Source organism: Acomys minous (assembly GCF_964271855.1).
Source record: "Acomys minous genome assembly, chromosome: 19".
In the NCBI taxonomy this organism is placed as follows: domain Eukaryota; kingdom Metazoa; phylum Chordata; class Mammalia; order Rodentia; family Muridae; genus Acomys; species Acomys minous.
In genome coordinates, this window is record NC_140499.1 from 63565721 (window position 1) to 63585416 (window position 19696).

The 19696-nt window shown below is 43.5% G+C and overlaps 1 protein-coding gene across 3 annotated transcripts in view; it reads right to left on the bottom strand.

The window, feature by feature from the left end:
* LOC311589932 (late cornified envelope protein 1E-like) overlaps window positions 1-19696 on the bottom strand; it is a 40851-nt gene that overhangs the window by 1216 nt on the left and 19939 nt on the right. The window contains exons 1-2 of one of the 3 annotated variants that reach the window (XM_084768670.1): window positions 13710-13826; window positions 12084-12707 (exon numbers count right to left, since the gene is read on the bottom strand). In XM_084768670.1, coding sequence (XP_084624796.1) covers window positions 12295-12684 — 390 coding nt within the window. In that variant the 5' untranslated portion in view covers window positions 12685-12707; window positions 13710-13826 and the 3' untranslated portion in view covers window positions 12084-12294. Of the gene's footprint in view, window positions 1-406; window positions 12708-13709; window positions 13827-19696 lie in introns of those variants that run through there. The other 2 variants (XM_084768668.1, XM_084768669.1) reach the window with 2 other exon arrangements.

The following is a 19696-nucleotide window of genomic DNA, read 5'->3' on the forward strand; positions in this document are numbered from 1 at the left end:
CCTGTGATCAAACTCCAGACCCATGGGCCAAAGATGCCCTGGTGCCCTGCCCTCCCTGCTGGTCTTTCTTTGCCCCAGGGCTGTGTTACCAGAGGGAGCTCCTCCTAAGACCTATCGTGGTCCACAGCCTCTGTATTTCAATTTCCCATCCTGAGAGGCCACTCCACTGGAGGGAAGATCCTCTCCTGATTCAGAAGTCATGAGTATCCAATTCCCTTTATTGCTTCCCATGAGATCAAAGCCCCTCTGGCCACCACCTTCCTTCTAGCCTTCTCTCCCCAACTCCACAGTCTATGCTCTGTCAGTGTGACCTCCAGCCTATGGGGTCCTGCTAAGCCTCACCTCCAGCTCTCTTCTTAGCTTCCCTCTGGTACAGGCCATACTATTGCCCCCAGTGAACACTTACCAAGATGATAGGCAGACCAAGATCCTTGGGCACCTCAGGAGGTAAATGAATGGAGATGTTCTGCCCCTGAGCCCTTTTATTCTGACCCTAGGGCCTGCCCAGCCTGTGATACAGTGGCTGGGCATGGGTGACACCCACATGGTTTTGTGACTAGCAATGACCAAATGCTCCTTACTAGCCTTTCTCTATGGGGCTCATAGATCCTGCATTCGGCTTGGACTATGACTTAAGCATGAGGCTAGCAAATGGATTCCTGTCATCCTTAATATCCTCCCTCATGGATCCCTGCCCTATCCATCCTTGTATGCTGCTATATCATACAGTGTAAACATCTAAACAGCCAAAATCTTAGCCACAGGACCAAGCTCAGCGCACATAAATTGAGATTAGATTTTAGAATCTGTGTATCATGTCTCATTTTCTCTCTTTATTTGTAAAGGGCTTGTGAAAGTCAAGGAATAACACAAAAAAAATGGAGAAAATTAAAAATAAGAAAAAGAAAACAGGGGCTGATGATAAGACTTGTACATGGTAGCTCTCTGAAAAGTGATATATGTAGGGACAAGATATAGGTCATTTAAAAAATGATTTAAGAGGGCCAGATACGATTGGCCTATGTCATTCCCTTATGAAAAGTTCACAGTGAGGCTCACTGCTTTATATAATTAATGTCTTAAGAGAATATAGAAAAGTAAAGTGTAGTTCTTTCTGATGTCAGTGAATCTACTAGCTGTCATTGTTTTTCAATAGCTTTTTTTTTCCTAGCTGGAGAGATCCTAAGATTGAGGCAGAATGGGACGGTTAGAAGAAACAGGGCTACGACTTTGCTCCTCGTATTCTTGTGGAGTTTTGGATTTCTGAAAGCTATGGCTGATGAAGATGATGACCAGAGAAGAGAAATAAAGGAGAGAAGGCTGTTAACATCTGCTTATTCATGTTAACAAAGTAGATAATAGGGACCTTAACACAGGTAGCCAGATGATTTTTAAGATCACATGGCCTAGTCCTAAGTAATGCTCAGGAATGGGCTTGCACTGTTTTTTTCAAAGCCTCACCCCCCACCCCCTTCAACCTTTTCTTAGTCCTTCATAGCCACAGGCTTTATACAAATAGTATTTTGAATTTGTTTGAATTTGAATTTACTCTTTAATGGAAAAGGTTGGATTTTATTCTAAGCCAAAGTTCTTGAAAAGACAGACATGACTGTGAGGTTTAGTTTTTTTAAAATATACTAACACAATGAGATATCAAGAAACCTAAGTCAGATTGAATCATGCGAGGGACAATTTGTTTTCTCCCCAGGCATTGATGGACCCTTCACTGAGAAGCCTTGGGACCAATCTCTCCTGTATGGGCTTGATGAGCTAAGCAAAATGTGGCAAAGATATGCACATATATGTAAATAGATACAGTGACTACACACATATTTAAAGAGATACAAGCCTTTTTATCACAATTTGATTTTTCTGGCGATCATCTGTCATCTATCTATCTACCTATCTACCTTTCTATCTATCACCTAATTTTTTTTCTCTGAGTATCCACCGTGTACCTAGATGCCCAGAGCCCTGTGAAAATTACTTTCTGCAGATCCAGGTACATCCCAAGAATAGTTATTATTGAGGACCAACATGAAGCCATAAACTATTAAAACACTATCATGGTTTTGGTTATTGTTTTCTTGACTTCATAATTATTGATTATGAACTTTGTAGAAGACAATATTATGTTGTAATAGGAAAAGCTTAGGCATTTGTACAACCATGTAGTCATTCCTTGACTCATTTTTAGCATCACACCCAAAGAGTTGACAGTCAGTTACTAGTAAAGCCTTTCCAAGGACTGTGCCCTGCTGTGTGGGTTGCATTTTGTCAAGTGGATACAAGCTTGAGTAATTTGTGAAGAGGACACCTCAACTGAGGACATATCTCCATGATGTTGGGCTGTAGGCAAGCCCGTAGGGCTTTTCTTTTTTTAAGATTTATTTATTTTATTTATTGCATATGAGTGCTTTATCTGCAGAAGAGGGTATCAGATTACATTATAGATGGTTGTGAGCCACCATGGTTGCTGGGAATTGAACTCAGGACCTCTGGAAGAGCAGGCAGTGCTATTAACCACTGAGCCATCTTTCCAGCCCCCTGTAGGGCTTTTCTTAACTGATGATGTGTGTGCAAAGGCCCAGATCACTGTATGCAGTACATCTCTGGGCAGGTGGTCCTGGGGTATGTCAAAAGTAAGCTGAGGAAGCCAGGGAGAGGAAACCAGCCAGCAGCATATCTCCATGGTTTCTGCCTCAGCTCTTGCCCTCAGTTCTTGCCTTGGCTTCCCCCAGTGGACTATGATGTAGGATATGTACAGCCAATAAGTTCCTTTGCTCTGAAAGTTGACTCTGATCAGTGTCTTATCACGACAATAGAAACCAGACTAAGAAAACTGTTGAAAGGAAATATAAAAACCCCTGAGTGAATCGTGGTCTCTGCTCAACCTTTATTCAATTGTTTATTGTTTCCATCTTTCAGCCGTTCAGGGTTGAGCCACATTATTTTCTGTAGTTTAAATGTGTTTCTCATTGTAACACAATGCTGTGGCCTTTGCTTGTGTGGAAAGCACTACTCCATCACTCTTGTATTTTGGTATCTGTTACGTGCTATGCCATGTACATAAGATTATAATGAACTCTTTGACAACCTGACCAATGTTTTATATTTTTATTTTCACTACTTAAAATAGGATGCTTGGGATTGGAGAGATGGTTCGGTGGTTAAAAAACACTTGCCACTTGCAATGGACCTGGGTTTGGTTTTCAGCACAACCCGTTGGATGGCTCATAACAGCCTATAACTTCAGGGACCCCAATACTCTCTTCTAAAATCCATGGTGCCAGCCATGAATATACAGCACAAACATACATATAGGCACTTACACATACACACAAATAAACCTAAAAAACAGAATTATGTGCGCAATGGCTATTTAAAATCTTTTAAACCATGCTATGAACATATCAGTGATGTTTTGAAATATAAATAACTCCTCCTAATGGCTCAGGTCACTACATAGCAATGTACATCCTAAGACTGGTGGCGTATGGAATGTGAGGCCACATCACCTGAAGACCTGCCGCTGTCTCACCAGCACTGGCATTGGTTCTCCTGCTCAAGTTGCTCCAAAGGGCTCAGTAATGGAGACGGGCCAGGAATTGTTTCCTGGATTCCACGACAGCAGGTCTGCAAACCCAAATTCCACCTTCTAGGGTGAGAAGGTTGAGATGCCAGCTCACCCACACCTCTGCCTCTCTGCATGGACATCGCCTAAGTCCTCCTGTATGGTTATGGAGAGGTGTGAGTGGCTCTTCTGCTTTAGGAAGACTGGGACTTAAGGCTGCACTCTGTACTGTAAGGCTGGACTCTGTACTGTAAGGCTGGACTCTGCCCTCTGTACTGTAAGGCTGGACTCTGCACTCTGTACTGTAAGGCTGGACTCTGTACTGTAAGGCTGGACTCTGCACTCTGTACTGTAAGGCTGGACTCTGTACTGTAAGGCTGGACTCTGGACTCTGTACTGTAAGGCTGGACTCTGCACTCTGTACTGTAAGGCTGGACTCTGTACTGTAAGGCTGGACTATGGACTCTGTACTGTAAGGCTGGACTCTGCACTCTGTACTGTAAGGCTGGGCTATGCACTCTGTACTGTAAGGCTGGACTCTGCACTCTGTACTGTAAGGCTGGACTCTGTACTGTAAGGCTGGACTCTGCACTCTGTACTGTAAGGCTGGACTCTGCACTCTGTACTGTAAGGCTGGACTCTGCACTCTGTACTGTAAGGCTGGACTCTGGACTCTGTACTGTAAGGCTGGACTCTGGACTCTGTACTGTAAGGCTGGACTCTGCACTCTGTACTGTAAGGCTGGACTATGCACTCTGTACTGTAAGGCTGGACTCTGCACTCTGTACTGTAAGGCTGGGCTATGCACTCTGTACTGTAAGGCTGGACTCTGCACTCTGTACTGTAAGGCTGGACTCTGCACTCTGTACTGTAAGGCTGGGCTATGCACTCTGTACTGTAAGGCTGGACTCTGCACTCTGTACTGTAAGGCTGGACTCTGGACTCTGTACTGTAAGGCTGGACTCTGTACTGTAAGGCTGGACTCTGCCCTCTGTACTGTAAGGCTGGACTCTGCACTCTGTACTGTAAGGCTGGACTCTGCCCTCTGTACTGTAAGGCTGGACTCTGTACTGTAAGGCTGGACTCTGCCCTCTGTACTGTAAGGCTGGACTCTGCACTCTGTACTGTAAGGCTGGACTCTGTACTGTAAGGCTGGACTCTGCACTCTGTACTGTAAGGCTGGACTCTGTACTGTAAGGCTGGACTCTGGACTCTGTACTGTAAGGCTGGACTCTGCACTCTGTACTGTAAGGCTGGACTCTGTACTGTAAGGCTGGACTATGGACTCTGTACTGTAAGGCTGGACTCTGGACTCTGTACTGTAAGGCTGGACTCTGCACTCTGTACTGTAAGGCTGGACTCTGCACTCTGTACTGTAAGGCTGGACTCTGCACTCTGTACTGTAAGGCTGGACTCTGGACTCTGTACTGTAAGGCTGGACTCTGGACTCTGTACTGTAAGGCTGGACTCTGCACTCTGTACTGTAAGGCTGGACTATGCACTCTGTACTGTAAGGCTGGACTCTGCACTCTGTACTGTAAGGCTGGGCTATGCACTCTGTACTGTAAGGCTGGACTCTGCACTCTGTACTGTAAGGCTGGACTCTGCACTCTGTACTGTAAGGCTGGGCTATGCACTCTGTACTGTAAGGCTGGACTCTGCACTCTGTACTGTAAGGCTGGACTCTGGACTCTGTACTGTAAGGCTGGACTCTGCACTCTGTACTGTAAGGCTGGACTCTGTACTGTAAGGCTGGACTCTGCACTCTGTACTGTAAGGCTGGACTCTGGACTCTGTACTGTAAGGCTGGACTCTGCACTCTGTACTGTAAGGCTGGACTCTGGACTCTGTACTGTAAGGCTGGACTCTGGACTCTGTACTGTAAGGCTGGACTATGCACTCTGTACTGTAAGGCTGGACTCTGCACTCTGTACTGTAAGGCTGGGCTATGCACTCTGTACTGTAAGGCTGGACTCTGCACTCTGTACTGTAAGGCTGGACTCTGCACTCTGTACTGTAAGGCTGGGCTATGCACTCTGTACTGTAAGGCTGGACTCTGCACTCTGTACTGTAAGGCTGGACTCTGGACTCTGTACTGTAAGGCTGGACTCTGCACTCTGTACTGTAAGGCTGGACTCTGTACTGTAAGGCTGGACTATGCACTCTGTACTGTAAGGCTGGACTCTGGACTCTGTACTGTAAGGCTGGACTCTGGACTCTGTACTGTAAGGCTGGACTCTGCACTCTGTACTGTAAGGCTGGACTATGCACTCTGTACTGTAAGGCTGGACTCTGCACTCTGTACTGTAAGGCTGGGCTATGCACTCTGTACTGTAAGGCTGGACTCTGCACTCTGTACTGTAAGGCTGGACTCTGCACTCTGTACTGTAAGGCTGGGCTATGCACTCTGTACTGTAAGGCTGGACTCTGCACTCTGTACTGTAAGGCTGGACTCTGGACTCTGTACTGTAAGGCTGGACTCTGCACTCTGTACTGTAAGGCTGGACTCTGGACTCTGTACTGTAAGGCTGGACTCTGCACTCTGTACTGTAAGGCTGGACTCTGGACTCTGTACTGTAAGGCTGGACTCTGGACTCTGTACTGTAAGGCTGGACTCTGCACTCTGTACTGTAAGGCTGGACTCTGGACTCTGTACTGTAAGGCTGGACTCTGCACTCTGTACTGTAAGGCTGGGCTATGCACTCTGTACTGTAAGGCTGGACTCTGCACTCTGTACTGTAAGGCTGGACTCTGGACTCTGTACTGTAAGGCTGGACTCTGGACTCTGTACTGTAAGGCTGGACTCTGCACTCTGTACTGTAAGGCTGGGCTATGCACTCTGTACTGTAAGGCTGGACTCTGCACTCTGTACTGTAAGGCTGGACTCTGCACTCTGTACTGTAAGGCTGGACTCTGCACTCTGTACTGTAAGGCTGGACTCTGGACTCTGTACTGTAAGGCTGGACTCTGCACTCTGTACTGTAAGGCTGGACTCTGCACTCTGTACTGTAAGGCTGGACTCTGGACTCTGTACTGTAAGGCTGGACTCTGGACTCTGTACTGTAAGGCTGGACTCTGGACTCTGTACTGTAAGGCTGGACTCTGCACTCTGTACTGTAAGGCTGGACTCTGGACTCTGTACTGTAAGGCTGGACTCTGGACTCTGTACTGTAAGGCTGGACTCTGCACTCTGTACTGTAAGGCTGGACTATGCACTCTGTACTGTAAGGCTGGACTCTGCACTCTGTACTGTAAGGCTGGGCTATGCACTCTGTACTGTAAGGCTGGACTCTGCACTCTGTACTGTAAGGCTGGACTCTGCACTCTGTACTGTAAGGCTGGGCTATGCACTCTGTACTGTAAGGCTGGACTCTGCACTCTGTACTGTAAGGCTGGACTCTGGACTCTGTACTGTAAGGCTGGACTCTGCACTCTGTACTGTAAGGCTGGACTCTGGACTCTGTACTGTAAGGCTGGACTCTGCACTCTGTACTGTAAGGCTGGACTCTGGACTCTGTACTGTAAGGCTGGACTCTGGACTCTGTACTGTAAGGCTGGACTCTGGACTCTGTACTGTAAGGCTGGACTCTGGACTCTGTACTGTAAGGCTGGACTCTGCACTCTGTACTGTAAGGCTGGACTATGCACTCTGTACTGTAAGGCTGGACTCTGCACTCTGTACTGTAAGGCTGGGCTATGCACTCTGTACTGTAAGGCTGGACTCTGCACTCTGTACTGTAAGGCTGGACTCTGCACTCTGTACTGTAAGGCTGGGCTATGCACTCTGTACTGTAAGGCTGGACTCTGCACTCTGTACTGTAAGGCTGGACTCTGGACTCTGTACTGTAAGGCTGGACTCTGCACTCTGTACTGTAAGGCTGGACTCTGGACTCTGTACTGTAAGGCTGGACTCTGCACTCTGTACTGTAAGGCTGGACTCTGGACTCTGTACTGTAAGGCTGGACTCTGGACTCTGTACTGTAAGGCTGGACTCTGCACTCTGTACTGTAAGGCTGGACTCTGGACTCTGTACTGTAAGGCTGGACTCTGCACTCTGTACTGTAAGGCTGGGCTATGCACTCTGTACTGTAAGGCTGGACTCTGCACTCTGTACTGTAAGGCTGGACTCTGGACTCTGTACTGTAAGGCTGGACTCTGGACTCTGTACTGTAAGGCTGGACTCTGCACTCTGTACTGTAAGGCTGGGCTATGCACTCTGTACTGTAAGGCTGGACTCTGCACTCTGTACTGTAAGGCTGGACTCTGCACTCTGTACTGTAAGGCTGGACTCTGCACTCTGTACTGTAAGGCTGGACTCTGGACTCTGTACTGTAAGGCTGGACTCTGGACTCTGTACTGTAAGGCTGGACTCTGGACTCTGTACTGTAAGGCTGGACTCTGCACTCTGTACTGTAAGGCTGGACTCTGCACTCTGTACTGTAAGGCTGGACTCTGGACTCTGTACTGTAAGGCTGGACTCTGGACTCTGTACTGTAAGGCTGGACTCTGGACTCTGTACTGTAAGGCTGGACTCTGCACTCTGTACTGTAAGGCTGGACTATGCACTCTGTACTGTAAGTATTAGGTCCATATAACCACATGGAGAGGAAACAATTTGTTTACCAGTGTTTCATTGTCAAGGTTTCTCTGTATTTCTCCATCCCATGGAATCTAAGGAATGCTGGTGAGATCTAGCCAGAAATAACTCAATGTCAAAATATGAACTTTAGAGCCACTACCAATAAATGAGTTTTCTTTTGTTTTCTCCACTTTACCTGTAAACAATCAAACCCATGAAGCTGTCATCTTATAGTATAAGGAAAAAAAATCAATTTCCATTCACATAACAGCATATACAGTTATATTATTTGATTGCTGCTAATGCCATAAGTTTAATATTTTGTTGGCGTGTGCGATGAGAGCATGCTAATGTCTTATCACTTCTTAGTTGGTTCAGTTGCCTTGTTTTTAGAATAATTGGTAAAATGTCACAAAGTTTAATAACATACAGTTTTAATTCTAAAACTCAACAAAATACAATCTTTTGACATACTTTATTTAAAGTATTTTTCTTTATTAAAATCATGCTTGAGGAGTCTCGTAGAAGAGTGGGAGGAAGGACTGAGGGAGCTGGAGGGGTCAAAGTCACCGCGGGATCCACAGAGGAAACTAACCTGTGCCCATGAGAGCTCACAGAGACTGAACCACCAACCAAAGGACGCGCCAAGGCGGGACATAGCCCCCTACACATATGTAGCATACATACAGCCTCATTAACATATGGGACCCCCTAACAATTGGAGTCTGGGCTGTCTCTGCCTCTGCTGCCTGCCTTTGGATCCCTTTCCCTTAGCTGGGCTGCCTAACCAGGCCTCAGTGGGGAAGGCTGTGCTTAGTCCTGTTGTGACTTGAGGTGCCAGGGTGGCTTGGGGGCCTCCCCTTCTCTGAGAGGAAGGAGAGCGGGAAACTGGGGAGGGGGTGAGGGGGTGAGAGTGTTATTGGAAGTGAGGAGGGAGAGGGCTATAACTAGGCTGAAAGTGATTAAGGATATAAATATTTTTAATGAAAAAAAGAAGAAGAAGAAGAAGACACGGATGACAGGCTGTTTCAGTAGGAGCACAGACAGGTGACGGCTGGGGCAGGTGGTTCTCGCAGCCAATTTTCATTCTTCATAGTAAGTAGAGATTAACAACCAAACCAGATTGTCTGTATTTCGAGTGGCAGGCTAAAAAATATTGTTTTTTAGTTTCATACGTGTGTACAATCCATTGTGATCTCCAGGTATTTTATCATCCCCGCAGGCCCTCTCGCTGGCCTCTGTAAATCAGCATTCCCTTTCTTGCCCTTATGACTCTAATTACAATTTCCAGCACTATACTTGTACAGTATTTTGTCTTTGTCAAATATGTATTTTAATTGGTATCCTCCCTTTACATTTCATCTATATTGTAGCATATACATATATATGTGTATATATATATATGTATATATATATATTTCCATAAATCTTTTCTTTTGAGAAAAGGGCTCACTTGTGTAGAAAAGGCTGGCTAGAAAATAGCTAAGTGGCCAGGCTGCTCTTAAACTTGTGATCCCTTGACTGTGATTATATGAGCGAGTTATCACACCTTGCATTCTAAAGGTTATATCATATTCTTTGGAGTTTTAGCACCATATTTTTAAATACAATCATCCATCAATCAATGTACAATTGAATTGCCTTCATCTTCTGGCTATTGTAAATAGATCTTCTGTGAAAATAGTATAGAAAGAGATCTTCAAGTGTCCATTTTCAATACTTGTTACATACATATACACAGAGACGCATGCACATATATATATATATATATATATATATATATATATATATATATATATATATATGTAGATAGATACATAGATAAATGAGAGACAGATAAATATGCGGATAATATAGTGAATATATGAATTGTAGTCAATCCAGCTAAATTTTGAGGAAAAGTATTTTTCATAGTTACTTGCATTCCAAACACCACACAGAGGAACTGCTGTCTCTACATTCTCCTCACGAGCTGCCTCTCGGTGTTGTGTTTGTTGTGACCACCCTCTCGGCTCTGAGGTTGTATCTCAATGTGGATTTTATTTGCCTAACAGTCGCATTGAGCAACTTGACCTGTGTCTATGGATCATTCCACGTATTTTTGTTAAATGTATATTTGAGTTTTTTCCAAGACTTACATCAGATAGTTCATTTATATAATAATAAGTTGAAGGAGTTTATCACACACTCTGAATAATATTTTGATGCCAGATATGATTGACATATATGCTTATACCGACAACTGTCATTTTGCTGGGTGAGTTATGTTTAGTTGTGTAGGCTCAGTTTTCTTAACAATCAAACTTTATTATGAACTTATTAAATGAGCCTACCTCCCTTACAACCCGACTAGCCTAAATAAGAAGAGAAGGAGATTAAGGAAAACAAGAATGAAACCTGGGTGTCTAAGGTTTACCGCCTGTAGCCAATGGACAGAACACTCTCCACAGTAGAGTGGAGAGTGAGATATGACTTTCTCACATACTCTGGTGCCTCACCTTTGACCATGTCCCCTGGAGGGGGAGACCTGGTGTCACTCAGAGGAAGGACAGCAGGTTACCAAGAAGAGACTTGGTACCCTATGAGCATATACAGGGGGAGGTAATCCCCCTCAGGAACAGTCATAGGGGAGGGGAATAAGGGGAAAATGGGAGGGAGGGAAGAATGGGAGGATACAAGGGATGGGATAACCATTGAGATGTAACAAGAATTAATAAAGGAGAAAAAAAAAAGAAACTTGGGTGTCAGTTCCTAGGAACGATTCTCCTGGCGTAGTCAGCAGGATTTCAGCAGACAATCAGTCCCACCAAAGTTGCTACTGGAACCTGGAGCGACCAGAACCTGGAGCCTCAGCCGGAGCCCAGAGCCGTGAAGCCTTCCCTGGAGCAGTTCTCTCTAGGAGTGTCTTGAAGTGGAGTGATGAACAGCCAAAAACCAAGTCCCAACCAAAAGCCCCTGTTGTGGGCTCATGCATCTACCTCCTCACAAAGTCTCTGCTAGGATGTTTTCAGCTGGCAACATCCAAGCTCCTGCACAAAGTGGTTCACCTTCTAAGTGGAAAAACATCCTGCTCTCTCACTAGTCTGTTCCCCATCCCACACTTGGGATCAACACAAAAACATGTTTATCTCTCCTACACAGTCATGCATAGAAGATTTAACATTAATGTAGTACATAAAATCTGCTTTTTTGTTACTATAGTATCATTTCATCATAGTTGCTGTAAATTCCAGTATTTTAAAGTTTTTCCTTTATTAGCCAGGCATGGTGGCGCATGGCTTTAATCCAACACTCAAGAGGCAGAGGCAGGGGGAATCTCTGTGAGTTCAAAGCCAACCTGGTCTACAAAGAGAGTCCAGGACAGCCAGGGCTACACAGAGAAACCTTTTATCAAAAAGCAAAGCAACAACAAAAATATAAATAAATAAATAAATAAATAAGAAAAGCAAAGTTTTTCCAGTATGTTTTTTCCTAGTAGTCACCTTTGTCTTTATTTTTCTGATTGTTGTTTAGTGGGCACTTATTTTATTTAAATTTCATGACAGTGATGAGCACCTGATATTGATGAGTTTTCATTTTATATAAGACGCTAGAATACCACTAGAGTTACTTTTTAAGTATACAAGATAAGTAGGGATACTGACAAAAACACATAGGCACATAGGTAGACACAAAAGGAAAGTAGTGAAAACTGAGTATGACTACTGGGTGGGCCTCATCCGTGCACGTAAAGGATGACAGACACTTTGTTACCTGTACTCTGTAGAGTGACCCACATCACTGAGGTTACATGACTCATAGTCCTGATATAAGCTTCTATTCAGTTCAAGGCACCACTGAGCCCCAAGTGTTAAAACTAATGTGTTATAGTGATTCTGACCAAGACAAAAAAATAAAAAACAAAAACAAAAACAAAACAAAACAAAAGAGTTTTGGTAGACCCAACAAAGAAGGCTTTATTATCATAAAATATTGAAGAAGACATTAGGTCATTAGGACAAATTTGAGACTTGATACAGAATTTCAGCATCTCGTAGACAAGGGCATGGAAGACAGAAGGAGAGGAGAGCAGCAAGCCTGGACCGGTCTTCTAACCATGGCTTCCTCTTGGTTAGCATGTCTGATGTCTTCATGGCACTTCTCAGCAGCAGCCTCCAGACTGTTGGCTACTGCCACCGCTGCTACCACAGCAGCCACTGCTGCCACCACTGCTGCCACAGCAGCCACTGCTGCCACCACTGCTACAGCACCCAGAGCTGTGACGATGGCGACGCAGAGATCTGCGGGGCCTGTGGTGGCTCAGGCAGCAGCCACCACCCCCAGAGCTGCAGCAGCCCCCAGAGCTGGAACCACAGCATCCCCCAGAGCTGGAGCCACAGCAGCCCCCAGATCCAAGGCTACAACAGGAAGACACAGGTGGACACTTAGGAGGACACTTAGGGGGACACTTTGGGGTCTGGCACTTGGGAGGGCACTTTGGGGTGCACTTGGGAGGGGGTTGGCACTGCTGCTGGTTCTGCTGGCAGGACATCTTGGCTGGTAGATGCTCAGGATCTGTGGGAGAGTCGAAGAGACGTCAAAACCAGGACCCTACAGTCACTCCATCCTGCATCCTTAGCATCCATGGTCATCATCTTTTGTAGTTTCAGTTCTAATACATCCATTGTATTGCATCCTTATCATCATGTCTTGGAAACATGAGAAACCCATGAAAGTCAGGTAGGAACTGACATGTGCTGTCCAGCAGAGAATGGCAACATAGTGGTACCCTGAAAGGTTCTGCATCACAAACTTAAATATGTCAGAAGAAACCATTCTGAATACCTGGAATCACCTGATAAATGCATCACTTCCAAGAAAATATATTTTAAAACAAAGAGTAGTCATTCTCTCTCATAACTTGCAAGATGATTTTTACTACACAAATCACTACTGCAAAGATTCTGGGTTACTATTGGATCAGTAAACTTATTCCCTCGATGAAATATCTGAAAATTACCATCATTTCTTGTAGTCTGGGACCATGAATCCCTGCCCACCATCTCGGACAAGCTTCACATAATCTCAATTCACCACCTGCCCAGGCTAACAGGATGGCACCACCAGGGCAGGGCGGAGAGTATTCCAGTCACGTTTGGGAGTGTGCGAATAATCCCAGACCTTTAACTCTGCAGTTTTCAAGTTCAAAACATCACTTGCCACCCTATTCTGCCTCCATCTCTTCCTTTGAATGCTGGGCCAAGGCTGCATTTGCGAGCAACCCTTTGAAGTTTGTTTCAGGTGCATAATCTTCTGTGCTTCCGGGTCCTGTTATGACAGGATCACTCTAAAGAGAAGCTTGTTCTTGGCAGAGCCCTTTGGTAGCTGTACAGACCCTACCTACTCATGCGTCTCATGGGTGTGAATGCGACCTTTTCTCTACCCATTATTCTGGCATACCCTAAGTCTACTGTAAGAAGAGCCTTAGGTTCTGTGGCCCTGCCTACCCTCCTCTTCAGCCACCCTCCCAACATCCCTCTGGTACAAGCCACACTCTTGTCCCCAATGGACACTTACCAAGACAACAGGCAGCACAAGATCTGTAGGCACCTCAGGAGGGCTGGATGGAAGTGTGCTGTCTGTCAGGCCTTTTATTCTGATCCTGGGCTCTGCCCTGGCCTGTGAGACATCATGTGAACATGGATGGCCCTGCCTCCTGACACCCACATCGTCCTATGACTGGTGATGACCAGATATTCCTCACTAGCTTTCCCTCATGGATTCAGGGATGCTCCTGCCTGGGCTATGGTAGGAATGAGGTGAAAAAGGAAATAGATTCCTGGCATCCTTAGCCTCACATACTTGAGTATCAGCCTTAGGAACTACTCAAGCTTGGCTACTTACACAGCTCTCTATGCTCTGCCCACCTGTTTGGTTGTCTGACATAGACATCTATAGGGGCAAATTCTAGGATGAGGGACCTGCATCTGGTATGGGATCAGCTTTTGGCCTTTGTATTTCTCCTTTTAACTGTATCATTAAAATATTACTGAGGATTGTCTGAGTGATATTAAAGTTAATAAAGTATTAGAAAATAATAACTGGGCCTATTAGGGAAAATGGGTTATGACAGATTTTTAAAAATATTTTTAATTTGTTATAATACATTTATATTATTAAACACATATAAAATGAACTATATACAGCAAGAAGAACAATGAAACAATCAGGAATTATATTAATGAATTATATTAATTCATAGTGTTTTGGCTATTCTGAACAAAAGTCTCATTTAACTTTCTGAATAAAGGGAGATAAAAGTTATTCTTTAAAAGATAATTTTTAAATGGGCATATAGTTCACTGGGTAAAATACTTGATGTATAATCACATGATCCTGAGTTTGGATCCCCAGAAATGACAAAAAAATGCCAGATCCACTGAATATTCCTATAATCCCGTGGAATAGAATCAGTAGGGGGTGATTTCAGAAGATGTAAGGCCAGTTAGCTCGTTTACCTGAAATAGGAAGCTTCAGATTCTATGATAAACCAAATCTCAACTTTAAAAGGTAGAGAAGCGACCAAAGGAAGCTACACTGATGCGGCCTTTGGCTTCTTCATGTGCCCACATGGGGAGTGCACCCCCCAGACATGAGCACCCTACTGTACACCAGACAGATGAACAAACAAAAAATTAAAATAACTGTAAATGTGCCCAAATAGTCATACTTACTACATAGGAAAATGTTATAAGAATGGCCATTCTGTAAATGAATATATACTACTAATAACTTTAAAAAAAAACAGCATTACCTTTTGGGAAAATTGGGTCTTAGTATTTGCCGGATGGTTTTACATTTTTTAGGTAGACTGCTTCTTGGATTTTGTGTCATCTTGCTCATGGCCCAAGTTAAGTTGCCTCTATTGCCACCCAGTTAGCAAACATACTGCAGAAGGGAGTCCGTGTTTTTGTTTTCACATGTGTAATTTGAAGCTGTATGTGTTGTGTGTATCTGTATGAGAAAGTACATGCATACAGGTGTCAATGGAGACTGAAAGGTGTTCGGATTCATTGGAGCTTGGGTTATGAGCTCTCACGGTGTAGACGAAGAGCACTCTTAACCACAGGACCATCTCTCTATCCCCATATTGGTTTTTGAAGGAGAGATAAACCTGTTTTTTTAGGATCCCAATTGCAGGATTGGAACGGTCTTGTGAGAGAACAGGTGAGGTTAATCCACTAGAAGACCAACCACCTCGTGTGGGAGCTTGATTGTTGCCAGCTGAAAAGATCCAGGCACAGACTCTGGGAGGAGATATATAAATGAGCCCAGAACTGGAGGCGGGGCTTTTTGGAGACTTGGGATAGTTTTGGCTGTTCATCGCTGCACTTTGAGACGCTCCTAGAGAGAACCGCTCGAGGGAAGGCTTCAGGGCTCTGGCTCCTGCTGAGGTTCTGGGTTCTGGTTACTCTAGGTTCCAGCAGAAGAAGTCCTGCTGATTGTGCCAGGAGAATCACTCCTTGGAACTGATATCCTTATGGTTTTGTTATTGTGTCCAATAATCCTCATTTCCTGTTGTTTTGGTTAGTCGGGTTATAAGTGACGTATGCTCGGTCACTAGGTTGTTAATAAAATATATTGGTTAAGAAAATTGAGCATACAGGTTTTCAAATGGCTGTTTGCCTGGCATGGCTGAGGGGTTCAGTAGTAATATATAAAGTGAGAAAACAGTCAGTGAAATAAATAGAGCATGCACCTTTGTCCTCCGGATTGGAGTGAGGTTTGAAATTGAGGGGTTCATATGATATGGAAGGGATGATGTCCACAGATGAGAAAAGACGAGAGAAAATTGTCTGAGATAACAGCACATATATTGTTCCTTGTGAGGCAAATGGGTAAGATGAGACGCATCCTTCCATGAAAACGACAAGACCAAGGGTCCTGATGAACTTGTGGCGCATGGTTAAACTATTGTTTTCATGCCTCTGTGTTCTCTTCATCCCTCTGGTGGGTTTGAATTTCCTCACTTTCAGGATTTCAACGAAAATAGTTAAGATGTAATCTGGGACAAGAGGGTTGTAGAGACAATCACATTGTGATGTTCCCTAAAACCGAACAAACTCAGGGAGATAGTAAACCAAAGCTAGAATGAGTCAGATGAAGAGAAAGGCCTTTGGGAATAAAGGATTCCCATTTTTCTGAGATAGCACCAGATAGATTTCCAAAGTGGTTGTACTAGTTTGCATTCCCACCAGCAATGAAGGAGTGTTCCTCTCTCCCCACATCCTCGCCAGCATGTGCTGTCGCTTGAATTTTTGATCTTAGCCATTCTGATGGGTGTAAGATGGAATCTCAGAGTTGTTTTGATTTGCATTTCCCTGATGATTAAGGAGGTTGAGCATTTCTTTAAGTGTTTCTCAGCCATTTGATATTCCTCTGTTGAGAATTCTCTGTTTAGTTCCAAGCCCCATTTCTCAGTTGGGTTATTTGGTTTGGTGGAGTTTAATTTCTTGAGTTCTTTATATATTTTGGATATTAGACCTTTGTCAGATGTAGGGTTGGTGAAGATCTTTTCCCAGTCTGTAGGCTGTCGCTTGGCCAAGACTTTGGGAATAATGCTCAGTTCCTATGAGCATGATAAGTTGTAAGGAAATGTGGGAGGGATGATATATGCACATTTAAGGATTTATAGAGATAACAGTCTGTATTTTTCATGACTCCATCTATCTTTCCGTCTGTCTGCCAGCTATCTATTGGCCTGACGTCTATTTATCAATCTAGTTATCTACACATCTGTTTATGTGTACTTTTTCACAGACTCCATTATCTACAGATGATAAGACCCTTAAGAGAAAATACTGACAACAAATTATTTAAATACTTTATTCTACTCTAATATCATATCCAAATAAATCACTCTCTATACTAATAAATGTCTGAGGTCTGTTATAGACTCCACATAGTTTAAGGGGGAGATTTGGCCTCCTGCCTTACCTTTACATTGGGTATTTTTCACCGTCCCTAATGAATGATTTTAGCTGAACCATTTTATTTTCTGTACTTTGTGATAAATGTATTTCTCTACAATACATACTTGCAATTTGCCCTGCCAGGTATGGTCACCTCAGTCCTGATTTTTTTCTTCTTCCTTTCTATATTTCTTCCTCTCTCTCTCTCTCTTTATTTTTTGTCTTTCTTTCTTTCTTTTGCCATGTAAAATGCTATTTGCATATAACTACAATAAATGCCTGGCAACCATCCTGGGCTTCGCATTTTGTCCTCATTAGTACAACACAGAGTGATACCCTTTAGTTATTTTCAGACTTTTGAATCCTCTAACATTATCAGTATTTTACATCATAGTAATAGCTGCTCCTAATGACTCAGGTTACTCACTAGGAACCTGTACTCTGAATCTGCCAACATGAGGCATTGTGTCCCCATCACCTGATCTGCCACATGTCTCACCAGCTGTGACATTTCTTCTCCTGGTCAGGTTGTTCCATAGGGCTTAGTAATGGGGAGAGGTCAGGAATTGATTCCTGGTTTCTACAATGGCAGGTCTGCTCAGCTCAACTTCCAACTTCGAAGAGGAGGAGGAGGCTAAGATGCCAGCTGGTCCACGCCTATGCCTGTGTCTTGGCAACACCCAAGTCTTCAGCTACCCTGCATAAGTAATGTGTGAGCACACTGCTTGCTTTAGGAAGACTAGAATGCAATCCTTGATGGTGAGCTCATCTGGCTAATGTGTCACATCATTACAACCGTTGTGGTCAGCTGACCATTGGCTTTCTGGAGTCTCCCTCTGTCAAGGTTTTGTCCTTTACAGGCAAATTTCCTTCTTGTGGTTGAATGTAAGAAATATTTGTTGAACCAGAAATCAGAAACAATTCAAACTGAACAATGCTGTTTCCTCTGTGATCCACACACACAGCACCAACTATCTTATCTACAAACCCTCGAAACATTCATGAACAATAAAACAATCGTTTTATGGTATGAAAGAAAATTCAGTTAGAATTTATGTGGCATCATATAAGTCTATAGCTTTTTAACAAGATTTGTTTAATTATTTTTATGAGTCTATGCTTGTGTATCACGTGAGGGCAGGTGTCTGCCAAGGAGAGAAGAATGAGTTGGATCCCCTGGTGCTGTTGTTATGGAAAGTTGTGAGTCACCGTGTGGGACGTGGTAATTGAATCTGGGTCCTCTAGAAGAGCAGCAGATAATCGTAATCACTGAACAGTTTTGATTGCTGTCCCCCTCCCAAAAAAATTACGTTATTTGGGGCAAGCAAGAGGCTTAGTGGTTAAAAGTGCTTTATTCCAATCTGACAACCTGAGTCGTATCCCTGGATCTACAGGGTAGAAAGAAGACTCAGCTTGGATGAGTTGCCCTCTGACTCTTACATACGTGCCATCCCATGTTGGGGTTCATATTTACAGACACACATACACTATATCAACAGACAGACAGATGAAATAAAAATTTTTATTTTATTATCTGGTTGCTGTTCGTGCTGTGGTTTTAAATATGGTATATGCAGCTAAAACAACCAAAACTTTCGTTGTTTCCAAAAATGTTAAACATACCACAAAAATTTTAATACCCAAGCCAATTTGAATAATTTACTTCTAAGTGTTGAATACAAACACATTACTTTATATCCAATATGCAGAACATTTATCTTCTGGCAAAACCAAAATTACATACTCATCCATAAATAATTTTCTATTACTCTCTTGACCTAGCTCCTAAAAATGAACATTTCTCTGCCAGGGTATAGAGGGACTAGGGCACTGTGGGTGAGTCTTACTAACCTCAGCATCTCAGGGGATAGGAAAACAGCAACCAGTCCTTTAGTTCCTGGTTATCATAACTAATACAATGTGTTTATATTTGCTCCATGTTTTAACATACATACTCTTTTAAGAGTACTTAGTATTTCACTGTACATATCTACCAGATATTTAATACAACCATAAATCAGTGGACAATTGAATTATACTAGCCTTTTGGCTACTGTAAATAATAGTACTATAAATCGGTAAGCAAATACCTCCGCAAGGTGCTGCTTTCAATGGACTTTCTGCTTCTCCTGTGATTTTCCATAATCATGCTGTTTTCCGTAGTCACCGTTGCATTCTGTGTGCCCTGCTTTGAGCAGGATTCCAATCCCTCTTCATGCTTAAACCAACTGTCAACGTCTGCACTTTGCAATAGCCAGTCTCAAGTTTGATATGTTATCTGGGTGTGTTTGCATGTACCTAGCAGCAACAATCAGCTTTTTATATGATTAGTCTTTTTTTTTTTAATCTTCTTTGGAAAAATACATATTCACACCCTTTCTGCATTTTAAATCAAGTTGTTCATTTTTTTAAATCATTGTTGGTGGTGGAGAGTTGAAGGGGCTGGGCTCTCGCTGTGGATCCTAGCATGCGTCAGAGCCTGCTTTATACAAATTTAACTCCCATCTCAAAGGCTCTCCTTTAATTGTGTTTACTGAGCTATTGAGTCACAGCTTTTCATATGGAAAAAGTATGCTGTTTTAAAGTTTGTCG